The sequence below is a fragment of the Dreissena polymorpha genome, chromosome 1, assembly GCF_020536995.1.
Source record: "Dreissena polymorpha isolate Duluth1 chromosome 1, UMN_Dpol_1.0, whole genome shotgun sequence".
Lineage (NCBI taxonomy): Eukaryota > Metazoa > Mollusca > Bivalvia > Myida > Dreissenidae > Dreissena > Dreissena polymorpha.
In genome coordinates this window covers 132,304,927-132,321,755 of record NC_068355.1, presented here as the reverse complement: position 1 = coordinate 132,321,755, position 16,829 = coordinate 132,304,927, and the positions used below count along the sequence as shown (strand labels likewise).

Sequence of the window (16,829 nt, the reverse complement as noted above, 5' to 3'; positions counted from 1 at the left end):
ACTAACAAAGTATATAACAAATTAATAATATAATATGATTTTGAATTATTATAAAGAGTTACTTTAATTAAGTATTTCCCAAATCAGTGTACTTTTCATATGAATTTCATGCTTTTCCCAAAATGGCCAGGAAAAGTCCTGATATATCTGCATATATTGTGTCAATATTTGATGATAAAAACATTCCATTTTGGTCCATTTTATTGATTAAAAATTGCTCAAATTTGCCATTTTATCAATTAGAAAGTCCCAATTAGACTCAAAATGGCTAGGAAAACTGAGAGTGTGCATGAAGGCTAAACTGTCTGAAACTAATGTTGAAAAAATCATTGGGATATTTTTTAGAAAAAGGACAGAGAAATTCAGCTGTGAATATAACATTCATACATACATGTGTATTCATATAATAAATTTCATGACATATAAAAGAGTGAATTTTTTATTTCCCCTTTTCCTAAAAAACAACACGTTTTTCCCCTTTGGACGGGCCCCGCCACCATTCCCCTATTTGTGAAAAAAAACACTGGCAGCAGCAAGTGAAGTTGCTTTTTACCACCTAATGCATGTTTTTATATAAAAGTAGGTTCAGACACAGTGAACTCATATTTGTTGGCATAACTACATGTGGTATAATTGTTGTAAAAAGGGACTTTAATGTTAATAGATTTTGGTTTATTTTCAGGTATGCCATTTCATGTCTACACCTGAATTATTCAAGCATATGAACTAAATGAGCTGCATTGTGGGAAAACAGGGCTTAATGGATATGCTTAAAGTGTCATCCCAGATTAGCCTGTGCAGTCACACAGGTTAATAATAACCAGTGACAACACTTTCTGCCTAAACTGATCATTTTCATTTAGAAGAGACTTCCTTTAATTTAAAAGTTCCTTACATGTTGTAAGTGTTGTCCCACATAAACATTTGCAGACTGCACAATGGCTAATTTGGGAGATCATTTTATGCATAATTCATTTAGCCCAGATTTGCAGAAATATGCTCAAATAGAAGATTATGAAAACAAGTTGTTTCCCTAGTCCACTCAACCATACCATACCAGCATGCATTCTTCAGATGATATATTTTCATATAATGTACTTAATATAAGCAATTATATGATGCTAACAAAGTAACAAAAATCATCAGAAACATTCCCAAGTATTCCATCAATGCATGTTGCAACCTGACCCACATATAAAACAGTATTTTCCTTATTTTAAAATGTTTGTTTAATTGTTAATTTACACCTTTACATGCTATATTCTTTAATAATAGAAAGCATAATTTTGAAAAATTGTGATGCTGTGAAAACTGAACAAGTCCCTTTAAATATGCAAAGTGCTTTCCTTGTTTTCAATTAAGCTTGTGTCTTGTTTGCATTGAATATTGACTATGACTGTGCTAGCTCATCTGCAAATGATCTTTTAGCTGTTGTTGGACAAATGGCTCATCATTATTTATTTGTATTGATTCTACAAGACTTTAGGGGTGCAGTTTTGCCCTATTTAATAAACTGTCTAAAATAATTCATGTTTTAATTCTAACTTATTTGGACAAAAATTATAAATTTAACAGGACGCTTATTATTATTTTTATTTTATTTTAATTTTCAAGGGGCATTTTCACGTTTTGGTAAATTGACAAAATTAAAAAAAAATGTTGCAGATTCACAAATTTCGTTGTAGTTATGATATTTGAGAGGAAACAGTAAAACTGACCATTTACCATGCTATAAAATATCCATTTCACCATCTTTTGATGATTTAAAAACCTAAAGATTATAAAGCGTTGCAACGCGAAACAATTGATTAATTTGGAGAGTTCTGTAAGTTGTTGTCCTTATACTTTGTGATATTACAAGGATTGCTTAAATAAAGTAAAAAATTGTGTGAGCATGGATGACCGAGTGGTCTAAGCAAAAGACTTTTACTGGTTCGAGTCCAGTTGAGGGTTACTTTTTTTTCTTTCTTTTATTTTATTCTTGTTTTTAACTGGAGCTTATTAGTTACTGAATGTTTACATTTATCAATATAAAGCATTTAATGAAAAACTTTAATACATGTCAAATCTCTGAAAAGGCCCCTTTAAAATTCTCTTTATAGAACAAGCAGTTGTTTCTATGTCAAAATAAGGTAAACTATAATATTGTAATTTAAATTCCAAAAAAATATTCATTGAACCCAAAATAATTTCAACCAACTGCACCCAAATGAGTAATTAGAGTTGTTAAAGTGTATGTGTTTATGTAACTGATATATTGCGATGAAAAATTTCTTAATGATATCAACTGTTACAAATATTATTCAATAATATCTTTGTATCCTTTAATCATAGTCATAACCACATTTTTTAATTTCACTTCTTAGTCATCGCTTGGTCACCAATCAACGTGGATAGGAAATGTGTTAATGGCCCATATAGATTTCACAAACTAACTGCGAGCCATTTATTTTTAGGTATTTGAACATTTTATGGTAGAAACAAAGTTTTACCCAAGTGCTTTAAAGCTGTAACTAAAGCAGTAGTTGTTCTTACTTTTCCTACTTTTAACCTGAGACATAAGTTTTGAAGAGGAATTTCAAGAAATCATATTAAATAAATAATCTGTGTTGATGTGATTGCAGCAAATACAACAACGTCATTCATACAGTATAATATACCCAGCCACTCCGCATTTCAGTCATTAAAAAAAGTCATCCTCAGGTTTTCAATTGTGTTAATGACAACTCTTTTTGTCTGAAAATTATCAGTATTTTGAATTTTAAAACTTTTTTGTTTGTTTCTTTTTCAAAGAGCATGTTTCTCTTATAAGTGACAAGACCTTGTCAGTAAAGTACTTGAACTTCGCTCTCGGAAAAAAGGGAATAATGCATGTGCAAAAGTGTCGTCCCAGATCAGCCTGTGCATTAATATTTCCATAAATCATCAGACAACATCTGTACTTTAATTGTAAAACTTTAATAACATTTTTCAAATTGATTATTTGTTGCCTTCATTCTTGAAATGAGCTTATTATCAAATTCTATGAACATACCATAAAACATCAGAAAAAATATGTCCTTAAACTGAAAACCCTATTACTTCTATCAATATCATAAATATCTGAAATATCTGTCTTTCACATTAAAACTGTTTTGTAAAAAATACTGAATCTTAAAGTAGCATGCTAGCTCAGTAAATGTGTTATTTGTAACATAATGTTAATATACATTTTTACATGAGAAAATCACTAAAATGATGTCCTATAATTCTAATTTTGACCTCTTTTTTCCAAATTGACAAAATGCACTATGTTCATTTTACATTGAATATCATTACACTAATGTGTCCAAACAGTAAAATAATACTTAAATGAAAGGTAACCGCCTTGTATGCAATTTGTTCTGTGAAATAATGGCTCAGTGTATCTTCATTTAAATACAAAACAAAGTTCTCAACAAAATTATTGAACATATTAAGATTAATAACATTATTCAAATTAATATTTTTATGTCCCCCACAAAAGTAGTGGGGGACATATTGTTTTTGCCCTGTCTGTTGGTTGGTCTGTTTGTCTGTTGGTTGGTTGGTTTGCGCCAATTTTTTAACATTTTGCAATAACTTTTGCTATATTGAATATAGCAACTTGATATTTGGCATGCATGTGTATCTCATGGAGCTGCACATTTTGAGCGGTGAAAGGTCAAGGTCAAGGTCATCCTTCAAGGTCAGAGGTCAAATATTTGTGGCCAAAATCACTCATTTTATGAATACTTTTGCAATATTGAAGATTGCAACTTGATATTTGGCATGCATGTGTATCTCATGAAGCTGCACATTTTGAGTGGTGGAAGGTCAAGGTCAAGATCATCCTTCAAGGTCAGAGGTCAAATATATGTGGCCCAAATCGCTTATTTTATGAATACTTTTGCAATATTTAAGATAGCAACTTGATATTTTGGCATGCATGTGTAACTTATGGAGCTGCACATTTTGAGTGGTGAAAGGTCAAGGTCAAGGTCATCCTTCAAGGTCAGAGGTCAAATATATGTGGCCCAAATCGCTTATTTTATGAATACTTTTGTAATATTGAAGATAGCAACTTGATATTTTGGCATGCATGTGTATCTCACGGAGCTGCACATTTTAAGTGGTGAAAGGTCAAGGTCATCCTTCTAGGTCAAATATATGGGTCATAATTGCTCATGTAATGTAACTTATGCAATATTGAAGCTAGCAATTTTATATTTGACATGCATGTGTATCTCATAGAGCTGCACATTTTGAGTGGTGAAGGGTCAAGGTCAAGGTCATCCTTCAAGGTCAAACGTCATATAGGGGGACATTGTGTTTCACAAACACATCTTGTTTCTTCTTAAAATTAATTCTTGAAATGAGCTTGCTATCTTTTTCTACGAAAATGCTTTAAAAATTTTAGAACAAATCTGTCTTTTACCCTTAAAGCCTTATCAACTTCTATGAAAAGACCATGCAAATCAGAAAAAAATCTGTCTTTCACCTTGAAACTGTTTTACATAAAAAATGTCTTGAAGCATGGAAGCTCAGTAAATATTTGAGAGTTGTTAGTATCATAAAACCTCCCTTAGTTATGTGTTACTTTATCTTCATAAACTGGGAACCTGAGTGTGTAATCAATAGTTATCAAAGTAGGGCCATGTTCTTAGATAACACATCAAATTCATTTAATACACACACAATTGGGATGTTTCAAAATGACACTAACATTTACAAGATGAAAAACATATTTAACCTTGGCTATAAATTGCAGGCAATCCGTCTTAACTGACAAAAACTGAGATCGTCTTGTTGTTGATTTGTCAATTTTGTGGATTTGTTTATTTAATGCTTCTGAACATCGTATAATTATTAATCCTTGACATATCCTGCTTTACAATAGGACGTAGTTGGCATTGAAAAATAAAAGGGAATTTCCCAATTTGTTGTTTTAATATTGCTAGCCATTAAACTCTTTGCTTTGCGTTTGTGGTCAAATGTTCATGTTGTTTGGTGTTTTAAGAATATAATGTGCTATCAATTCTTGAGTCGTGACAGATATATATGTTCACCTTTAACTTTAGAATTAACTTGAAGAAAGAGAAGTTATTGAGGATTTTGATAAAAATGATGATGGTGATGATTATGATGATGCCAAAGCTGTTGCTGCTGCTGCTAGTTCTGCTGCTTATGATGATGATTATGATGATGACAATTATGCTGCTTATGCTGCAGCAGCTTTTATTGCTGCTGCTGATAACAATGATAACGATGATATTATGATGATGATGACATTATGCTGCTGCTGCTGCTAGCATTGTTGATTACAGTGATAATGACAATGGTATGATGATTATGACAATTCTGTTGCTGCTGCTAGCAGTGCTGACAACAATGATAATGCTAATGGTATGATGATGATCGGCCACAGTCTCTGGATGGACATTTTCATCCTGATATACCATGCAGTGACCTTGACCTATACCATGCAGTGACCTTGACCAAAACTTTGCAATGTCTTCTTCCCACTACTCTGAATATTTTGAAGAGTTTTATATCAGAATGATAGATAGCTAGTTTTAATTAACAGGGATAAGTTAAAAGTTTTGAGGAGATATATAAAACCTGCGCTGTGAAAGTAGCTGACTGAAAAAATCTTTAATTGATCAATTATTGTAAGGTTGAGTATGCTGACAACAGGAAAAGTAGAATAACTTTTTTGATAGGACAAAATTTACACGAGTTATTACTCAGCTAGTAGTGACTGCTGTTGATTGTGTTATACATCATAATTGACGCATTCATGTTTCATTAGCCCTACTTAAAATTCTTATTACTTTATTGTCTGTTTATTTAGATCACGACCTTGGGATTGAAGAAAATGGGCCGATCACCCTAGACAATTTTGATTTGGAGAAATTCATCAATGATGACGTGTAAGTAGCAGCGTATGAAATGCTATCGAGGCGTATAAATGTCTGGAATGTTATGTATAGGGAAAGAAAAGGAGCATTGCACTGGGAAAACCAGATTTCATGCATGTGTTTAAAGTGTTGTCCCAGATTAGCCTGTGCAGGTCACACATTCAAATCATGGAAAACTCTTTCTGCCTAAACTGGATTTTTAATTAGAAGAGACTTGGTTTAAACAAAATATAGCATAAATGGGAAAGGGTTTTCCCGGATAAGCCTGTGCAGACTGCACAGGCTAACTAAGATCAACACTTTAAACACATGCATTAAGGTCTGTTTTCTAAAAACGAAGCAAACATAAGTACGGATATGTTTTATGATGAATTTTCTTAATTGAACATAAACAATTAAGTGTTAGTTATGTTTGAAATGATTTGCTGAACATTAAGATTCATTTGTCAGTTATTTAACGATGGTTTGGAGTTGTTCAAAAGTCACGTATGGCTACACAAATACATCATTTAATTTTCTTGTTTGAGTGTCATATTTCAGATTAAAGATCTTTAATCTGCGCTATAAAATTGTGACCACCTTTTTCAGGTTTTGAAATTCTAAGTTTCTGTATTATAATTCATAATTGACAGTTTATATTGAGAGCCGACAAACAGGCAGATTTCAATAATCTTATGTCTTTGTACAGTTGCAGTTATTTGGCGATCAAGTTTTGCGGCCAATTAGAATTAATGAGCATTACAATAGCATGTCATGAACCCACTTGACTCGTAGGAAAGTCTGCCCTAGAGTGGATCACTTGCGTTGACAGGTCACAAGTCTGTTGGTAAAATGTGGACCTTGTTTTGTATTTTATCAGAATAAAGGAGTGGCATTTTTTACTAAAGCTGAAGTGCAATATATATATGTGTCCCGTTCTTAGAAAACTGGGCTTAATGCATGTGCCTAAAGTGTCATTCCAGATTAGCCTGTGCAGTCTGCACAGGCTAATTAGGGACGACACTTTCCGCTTTTATGGTATTTTTAGTTACAAGGAAGTCCCTCCTTACCGAAAATCAAGTTTAGGCGGAAAGTGTTGTCCCTGATTAGCCTGTGCGGACTGCATAGGGCTAATCTGGGATGACACTTAAGGCACATGCATTAAGCCCAGTTTTTTCAGAACAATGCTCATATATATAGATATACACCAAGAAGGGTTTTAGCAGAAGCTTGTTTAGGACTGTTAGATAAACCTTTTACCACTTAGGTATGTATCACATTGACGGATTTGTAGTTCTTTAGAAAGTTACATATAATCAAAGACATTTGTTTTTACTAGATTCAAGTTTTAAAGGCTTCATTTCCAACTCTAAGATAATGCTAAGCAGCAAACAGCATAAAACCTGAACAGACTGCGAGTTACTCACAATTTGCTTCTGAGTCAGGGAAAGGGTTAAGTAATTTTAGTCATGACTTGCAATCTGATAAAGATAATTTAGAATTTGGCAGTTAACAATTGTTCTATGGATTCACATATACATAAAACACGTTCATGTATATAAGACATCTGTGATTGAAATACCCAAGATTCCTTTCATGTGTTTACCCCATTTCCTTTTTTGGTTGTACCCTACCTATTTTCACAACTAACTCGGAGCTAATACAATGTATCTTACACTGGTTTACCATGTGCATTGCATCTTCTTGGTTTTATCGATCACTATATAGTTTTTGTCACTGGTCAGAAAGATAAATGAGTCTGAGGACCATCTTGAAGTGATGACTCGGTCATTGGTATGAAGGTTTTCATTGTGGAGGGTGTTTGCTATTGTATACAGGTATTTTGCTATTAAGGGTCAGTTGATATATTCACCCTATAAGGGATTGTACATTCCCCTACAGGCATCGGAGTGTGAAGTGTTTTGTTATCTGTGTTATCAGTATCACATTACTGTAGGGAAAGGTGTGGGTCTGAACTTTGGGACCATTGGGAAGACAACAATTATTAGTATTTTTTACCTTTGCTTTAAATAAACATGTTCAATATACTATAGAAGAAGTCTCAATTTTAATGTTTCTACTGTAAAATTTAAATCAAATGCTTTTTATGCCGACAACATACAATATATTGTCTACAAACTGTTTGTCTTTCTGTCACACATTAACAGACTCAACTAAATATGTTTTAAGCTCTTTAACTCAACCAGTAAACACTGTAACTCAAATATAACGCGGATGACGGGGTCCAAGCCACGCAACAGCGTTATCAACGGACAGCGTTATAAGTTTTGAGCTTATTTATTTAAAGGGGCTATAAAAACAGGTATAGTATAGCCTATAATATAGGTCCTGTGTATTGTCATGCTGTGTTGTCATCCGCAAATACATGCATATAAACCGAATCGAACGATAACAGTATACATACCGCTTTTCTAATGTGCACATTTATCCGATAATCCAATATAATTACAACATCACTTACGAAAAAATAATGTTAAACATTTATGACATATGTTTATGTTTACGAATTTCATAAACAAATTCATATGCCTACACCATTTTTCAGAAAAAATAGAACAGTGCATTGGGACACAATTTTCATTGGACGAGCGAATTTAAGTTTAGATTGAATGCAATACGATTCATGTACAAAGAAATGTTTTATTGCATCATACGCAGCATGTAAAAAACGTTCTTTCCGGTGACTTTCTGATAACGGGCAAATATTTAAGTGCATCTGTTAACTATTACACTGCGTTAGCATGTAAATAAATCGTCAGGATTTTTAAATTTATTTTTCGTATACGTACTGAGACATTAAACATACACAAAGATCTTTTTATTTATAAAGCATGTATATAGCATATAATAAACGATAACACACTTACACAGCCATAGTTTATACAATGAAATACAAAACACGATAAATACAAAACTTAAAACATAAACAGGTAATCTTTTTAAATAACTTTAATTTGATAATTATTCCGCTTGCACTTGCCTTATTGAAATTAACAGCTCTGATAGGGAATACATATAATAAAGACAGACTTGCGCGTTTTCACACCTTTATTGACATTACAAAACAGATTAACACCAATTAGCTGCACAGAAGGGAATCCCGTATATTTTTTTTATATATGCTTTAATAAAAGTTTCTATTATAGCATATATACAAAAAAAATACAGGATTCCCTCCTGTGATTAACTGTGGAGCTGTCGTTTAACTTCTAATCGATTAAAATCAGTTAAACCGACGGATAAAGCAATCAAGCTGTGATCACCGGCTTCTTTGAATTTTCTGAAAATACATGAAGTTGCATAACATGGATTTGAATCATAAATGGGAGGCTGGAGAAAAAACGGGATCCAAGGACCCCCCGCGTTATATTGGACACAGCGTTATAACAAACTGCACTATATTGGAGTTACAGTGTATATAGGATGACAAGGCCAAATGTCAAAAAATCTTTATAATGCTAATATACTGGAGTCAAAAATATATAACAGCCAATTACCATCTTGCACTTTAGAGTTGTGGCCCTTGAAATTATTTTCTTTCGTTAAATTTTAAGTCATTAAATTTTGTCAGAAGCATATGTCAAAAACTAAACTTTAAGAATTTTCAACCTGAAACTTGCATTGAGGGAATGTGCAGTACTTAAGAAAAAAACTTTCAAGCCAATGAAAACTAGCAAATTAGACCGAAAAGGGCTGCCATTTTAATATTGCACAATCAAATAATCCACTTCATTGAAAAGCCATATTTTGTATTCTAAATTGGAAGTGTTTTAATGATAAAACCATGGGTTGCACAGCACTTTACTTTTACTGTAATTATATAGCCTTAAAAGCATGCATTAATAAGACTGCATGTAACTCATGTACATCATGTGATTCTTCCTCGGGGAAAGCCTGGGCCTTAATTGACAGCTGAATAAAGAAATGGTAGGGCATGGGAGACAACTTACTCTTTTCTCTTTTTTTTTAATCGAAGTGCATTTTCACAAAAAAATATGGAAAGCTGTATAAAAACTTAGTTCATGGGAGACATTTTACTGTAAGATCTTTACTTTTGGTTTGAAAAATGGTAGTGCATTTTTGTTTTAAGTGGAAACTTTTGTGTAAATCAAAAATCAGTTTGTAATGCAATATCCCCTGGGCTACAGTAGTTTAGATAGTTCAGTATTGACGTTAAACTGTTGATCTTTTATGTTGGAAGAGTGGGGTTATTGTTTGTCGTAAAATTGTCATGTAGAATGAAGGTGCCAAAAATGTGGACCAAACAGGAAAACACCAAGAAGGTTTCGTTCACATCTACCACTACCTGCGAAAAAGACCTATTCACACCTAAGATTACATTATCTATCTGTTATGTGGAAAACAGTCCAACGTAAGCTGTCAATGTAAAAATGCACAAACGGAGACATTTAATCTACCATTAGTTCCTACCGTTGCCCTCTTTTAGTTTTTCCGACAACAGCCTTACTGCCTGTACGATAATAGGGTGTAGCATTTTGGAATAAAAAAATGGCGGCTATCATGATTATATATGATTACCAAATAAGTTTATTTATATAATGATTACCAAATAAGTTACTCGCAGGTTGTTCTGGTTTTATGCTGTTTGCACAAAGCCATTTTCAGTTTGCTTCTAAGTGGGAAAGGGTTTAAAACGTAAAGAAGTATCAACTTGAAACTTTAACCCTTTGCATGCTGGGATATGTGTCCTCTGCTAAATTGGTGTCTGCTGAATTTCTAAAATCATAATTTTCTTCACTTTTTTCAAAGACCGCTATCAGAATAGCAAACAGTTTGGATCAAGATCAGACGCCATGTTTTGTGGCTTCTGATCTTGATCCAAACTGTTTGCAAAGGCCTTTAAAATTGGGTTCCAGCGCTAAATGGGTTAAAGGTAGGTAGATCTAATTATAGGAGTGTTATGTACAATAACTATAACTCTCTCCTCCATATTTTTTTATTGTGTTGTGTACAATAACTATAATTCTTGCTACCATATTTTTCGGCATAATTGCCCCTTGCTATGTTATTCTGATTGAATATCGCTAGAGCATATCTTAAAAACTAAAAAACTTTAAACTTCGTAGGTAAGTAGATGTCATTTAGAGCTTTGGATTGCACAAGGGCTGTTACTCTTTCTCCTTTTTTTGAGTAATTGCCATTGGTGAGTTTGTGTACATAATTATTTGTTTATAATGAAAATAATTAAGAAAATGTGTGTCCAAGAAAATTGATAAAATAACCATAGAAAAGGTTGTTGGTGCTTTAGATTTACGCTTGTTCCAAAACGTCATCTTAATGTACATTTGTGATAAGTTATTTATTAAGACTGGCCCCTGCTTGTCTCCTGCAACAAATGTGACTGATACTGCAATGTTTTTGGTAGTATGGCATTGTGTCACACGCTGGTATTTGCCAGTATATTATATTAATATATGAAAAAATAGAGCTTACAATTTAGTTTATGTCATGAATAAATTATGAAGCCTCATGACAATTTATTCTGACAACATCTGTCTCATGCATTCATATATGTATGTATCAGATGACGTATTTTTAAGTTTTCTCACTTCAGTATGAGGCATGGAATTTTGAAAAAAATGCTGTGTATTAACGCTCATACATTCTGAAGGTTGCTAAAAGCAGTTATAAAAAGTATAATAATGTGATGAATAATCATTACTTCTTGGGTAGGTAATGGTATCGACTAAGCTGCTTTTTATTTTGTCCTTTGATCTTATATAATAACAAGGATAGTTTATTTTGATTTTCCATGATATAAAAAATAAATATTCAGACTCCATGACAAATAAATGATCTTTTAAATTGATTTTGTATGCAATTGTTGTCTTTTAACATATTCAAATATCATCTATTCTTTTTATATGGAAATTGCATGTTGGGCACCACAAAGTCATTAATCAATGATCCCAGTGAATCTTATACTGAATAATATAGTCCTTGGGTTAACCTTTTATCACTTAGATATGTATTTTCACACATTTGTAGTCCCTTACAAAGTTAAATTTAATTAATGACCTTTCAGACTGAAGATTCAAGTTTCAAAGGTTTTATTTCCAACCCTTAGATACTAATGAGCAGCAAACAGCATAACACCCAAACAGACTGAGTTACTCGCAGGCTGTTTTGGTTTTATGTTGTTTGCACATAGCCATTTTCACTTATAAATTACACATTTAAAAAAACCCACTTAAACCATCAGCGACATTACAAACAGTTCAGACCTTATTATAAATCCTTGTCCTGGTTTGTACCTGAACTCAATTCTTAGAAAAATAAACAAACTACGACCGCACTCAGAAATCTTATTGGCTGCCATCAGCAGAGTTTGAATTATGTAAATCAGCAGTCGGATGTCCTGTTTTAAGGGCACTGTGAATGTTGTCATTAATTTGTATTTGAACAATATTGTGTCATAAATCTATTTATGTTTGCTGTTGCAAAATATTTGTGTGCAATAAAAACATTCCTTCACTAAACAACCCAAGCACTGCATATTTTTGCATAAATTAATTTTAAAGTGTTTTCTCTGATGTTTTTATACGCCCGTATAAAATACGGGACGTATTATGTGAAACCCCTTGGCGGGCGGGCGGCGGGCGGGCGCCGGGCGGCGGGCGGCGGGCGGGCGGCGGGCGGCGGGCGGAAGGCATCACTTTGTCCGGACTCTAATTCAAATTGTATTCATCCGATCTTCACCAAACTTGGTCAGCAGTTGCATCTAGTTGATATCTAGGCCAAGTTCGAATATGGGTCATGCCGGGTCAAAAACTAGGTCATAGGGTCAATAAGTGCATTTTCAAAGGGGCCACTTTGTCCGGACTCTATTTCAAATTGTATTCATCCGATCTTCACCAAACTTGGTCAGCAGTTGCATCTAGTTGATATATAGGCCAAGTTCGAATATGGGTCATGCCGGGTCAAAAACTAGGTCATAGGGTCAATTAGTGCATTTTCAACGGCGCCACTTTCTCCGGACTCTAATTCAAATTGTATTCATCCGATCTTCACCAAACTTGGTCAGTAGATGCATCTAGTTGATATCTAAGTCAAGTCCGAATATGGGTCATGCTGGGTCAAAAACTAGGTCAAAGGGTCAATTAGTGCATTTTACTTTGTCCGGACTCTAATTCAAATTGTATAAATCTTATCTTCACCAAACTTGGTCAGTAGTTGCATCTAGTTGATATCTAGGCCAAGTTCGAATATGGGTCATGCCAGGTAAAAAACTAGGTCATAGGGTCAATTAGTCCATTTTCAACAGCGCCACTTTGTCCGGACTCTTATTCAAATTGTATTCATCCGATCTTTACCAAACTTGGTCAGTAGTTGCATCTAGTTGATATCTAGGTCAAGTTCGAATATGGGTCATGTTGGGTCAAGAACTAGGTCATAGGGTCAATTAGTGCATTTTCAACGGCGCCACTTTGTCCGGACTCTAATTCAAATTGTATTCATCCGAAACTTTTAAACAACTTTTTATCCTGCGTCAAAGTGGTATGGGGGTATAAGTCACATTCAGTGACAAAGCTCTAGTTCAAGTTGAATTCACCAAACTTGGTCAGAGGTAGTATATAGATTATATATCAGTCAGGTCTGATTGGAGACATGCAACCGATTAACACATGCAATATTTTTTTTGCTTATTTCCAAAACAAATACATCAATCATCAGTGTATCATCTCCAATGGCACACGAATCGGGCGTATATTGCTCCGTCATGCGGCGCTCTTGTTTGGTAATAAATTACTTTGAACCTCTTGATCGACATTTGAAAGGGATATTTATTTTATCTTTGGAATCCTGTCAAAATCTGTAATGTAAGCACGACTGTAATAATGAAAAGGTGTTACTTTGATACTGTAAAACATTATGCATATTTTAATAATTATTTACAACATGTAAAAAAATATGTTTGTGTAACATTTTTTGCTCCTAGTTATTTCCCATGTCCTAGGACGTAGTTGCTTAAAAAAAATAGAAACGCTTTGGTACATTCCACAATATCAGTTTCATCATAAGTACGATGTAGGGCGAGCTTTAAGTCTGAAAATATCAGATATCAGAATATAATTATTTTTACCATTAACCAACTTTTGTGTTTGATTTTATGACCGAATCTCCTTTTTTGCTGATGTTCTGATGTTCTGATGAAATTTAGTGCCAATATAATCTGATAGCTTTATATTTATAATGGTTGAAGGTGAACAACCTGTTAATGATAAATTTGATGTATTGCATGTTATTTATATACTTTAATTGCACCTGATCTTTGCATAAACTTTCAATTTCCTTGAACATCTTTTACTGCATGATCTGTAGCTATTCTGTTAGTTCTACAGTTATCAAAAAGTTCTGTATACAATTTAGATGCTAAAGCAAAGGTTATACACTACGCGACCCGTGATTGTTGCCTTATTCGCGGAGGAAAGTTTGCTTTATGAGTGGAAAATCACCGCAATTTCACGTGATTCGTCACTCCGCCGTAGCGCGAGAGCAAGATAATCTTCGCGCTGATTCCCCTCAATTTTGCGGTGATTCGCCGCGTTTTGCCATGATCGCAGTGGATATCGGTGACATCGATGATTCGCCAATTCATGCATATAAACCGAATCGTATTGATAACTGTATAACGCTTTTCTAATGTTCACAATTATCAAATAATCCAACATTATTACAACATCACTTACGAAAAAATAATCTTAAACATTTATGTCGATAAATATGTTTGAGAATTAAATTAACACAACCCAGGGAGCGTATATTAACTCATCTAGAGTCCGTGCACAACCATATGACTACGCCATTTTTCAGAAGTGTAAAGAGTACAGTGCATAATGTGTGACACAGCTTTCATTGGACGAGCGTATTTAAATTTAGATTGAATGCAATACGATCTTACAAAAAAACGTTTTATTGCGTCTTACACATTCATGTAAAAAAAGTTTTCCTCCTGGAAATTGTGCTATTATTGCATAATATTATCAAAACATTTGTTCGACATGTAAAGCGTTGTAACAAATCAATATTCAATTAAAAACTAATATACCATAAGTATAAATGTTCCGTTTAATTCCCAAATGAGAATAATGATTTATAATCCGAAACACACTTCCGATGTTTTAATGTTAACACGACGTTTACAAATGCTTCCAATATATAGTCATCATGTATATTTCCCGACAAAAGAGAGCAAAAATTATGCGACAATTGACAAGGTCAAGGTATATGAGCGTGCAAGTATTGATTTTTTATACAAATTGTGTAGCGCAGAGAACATTGAATTCTGTTGATTTTGGTTAAATGTTTCTTTGGTATTTTTAAAACAATTATATCGCGAACAATTTGATATTTCTTTTATAGTCATTTCAAATCAAACACGCCGTATACGTATCGTTACTGATAGAAGTAAAACATAATACCTTGACTTGTATAGTTTTTGTTGTTGTGAGAGACCATCTGAGTAAACGCTGAAAAATATATGCAAACTGTTATTTTTTGTCAATGCCCTTTGATCCATTCTCGCACTTAATTGGCAGCGCCATCCTGTTGTTTCTGTGATTGTCACATGTTTTCACAGTTTGTACATGTACAAAGAGTGCCAATTAGACACTATAACAAACACTATCACCCACTGGACAGTAAACAATAAATAATCAAATGTTGATTTTTGTTTGTTTAGGGCGCAGGGCCAAAAAATACTTTCTTTGAAGAAGCTGAATATCGGCCGCTTCCCCAACCGAAGTAACCACTTTTTTCCCCTAATTTGACCAAATTTTTTCCAAATACTGGAAAAATTCCCCACCAAAAATAATATCTAAACTTCGTATAAAAGTGAAAATTGTTCACTTGTCGAGCCATCTATTAGTCTGGTAAAACCCAGAGCCGTCAAAAGTCTCCTAGCGGGTATTCGTATTGGTTGAATATGCCTTTCATTACCTCCCGTATTAATCTCCTAGAGGGGTATGTGTATTGATCTAATTAGGTGTCACTGTTCACAGTGCTTACCTCGCGAATCATGACGTAATTTTGTCATTTGTGACCAATCGGCAAATAAGGGAACGAGCCGAGTTCAAAAGCTATAAATAGATTACATTAAAATGCTATTACGACATAAAATATTTCAGTCATGTAGATATTTTGGAATATTATTGTATCAACTAAGATATACCGGGTAAGGTATTCCTTTTAGTGCGTTTACGGCGTCTGTTTTCACGTGTTTGATTTATAGCTCTTATTTTGACAGCTTGCTTTAGTTTTACGACATAAATAATTCATACAGACCCTTTACAACCAAGGTCACGGAAGTAAATACGAAAACCAACAAAAATATTTGTGGCTACCTAATATAATTTATTTCATGTATCAACTCCATTATCCAAATGAAATACAAATTTCTTATTTTCCCAAATAAGAAAAAATCACACTATTTTTCCCCTTAAAAAAGGCTGAGGCCCCTTCCCCAAAAAGGGTGTTTAGGCCCTGGGGCGTGAAAACCCAGAGAAATGCATGCACACTATACATCATCATCAAATTATTGAACTCTACGTTGATAAACTCGTTTTTTTTATTAGACGTAATCTACCGATTACATTTAACCTTTAAATGAAAGTGTCACGTAAACAATTTCCGTGTCTTAAGGCGTGAATATTTTGCTAAACACTGTTAACAAAAGGACTACACATTATAATTCTTAATGAAATGCAAAAATAAGTCTTAACATAATTAATAACGTCAATAAACACACACGGTAAGATCAAAGTTTAAATGGAAAACTTATATCATATTCCTCGTAAATTACCAAATTATTAGTTTCGTCTAAATCAAATGCCATGTAAAGAGAAACAAGGTATTTATAACCAACCAAAGACGAAACACAATGCAACTTTC

General features: G+C 33.6%; 2 protein-coding genes across 5 annotated transcripts in view; both read left to right on the top strand.

Moving 5' to 3' along the window:
* LOC127850404 (myelin regulatory factor-like) overlaps positions 1 to 16,829 on the top strand; it is a 114,896-nt gene that overhangs the window by 8,783 nt on the left and 89,284 nt on the right. For all 3 annotated transcript variants that reach the window (XM_052383430.1, XM_052383448.1, XM_052383437.1), the window contains exon 2: positions 5,852 to 5,930. In XM_052383430.1, the coding sequence (XP_052239390.1) occupies positions 5,852 to 5,930 (79 nt within the window). The remainder of the gene's footprint in view (positions 1 to 5,851; positions 5,931 to 16,829) is intronic.
* Positions 1 to 16,829, top strand: part of LOC127850429 (sodium- and chloride-dependent glycine transporter 1-like) — a 163,739-nt gene that overhangs the window by 123,552 nt on the left and 23,358 nt on the right. The window contains exon 17 of one of the 2 annotated variants that reach the window (XR_008035303.1): positions 3,993 to 4,059. The exons of the other annotated variant lie outside the window; for it this stretch is intronic. The gene's annotated coding sequence lies outside the window, so the exon portion shown is untranslated. Of the gene's footprint in view, positions 1 to 3,992; positions 4,060 to 16,829 lie in introns of those variants that run through there. 2 annotated transcript variants of the gene reach the window in all.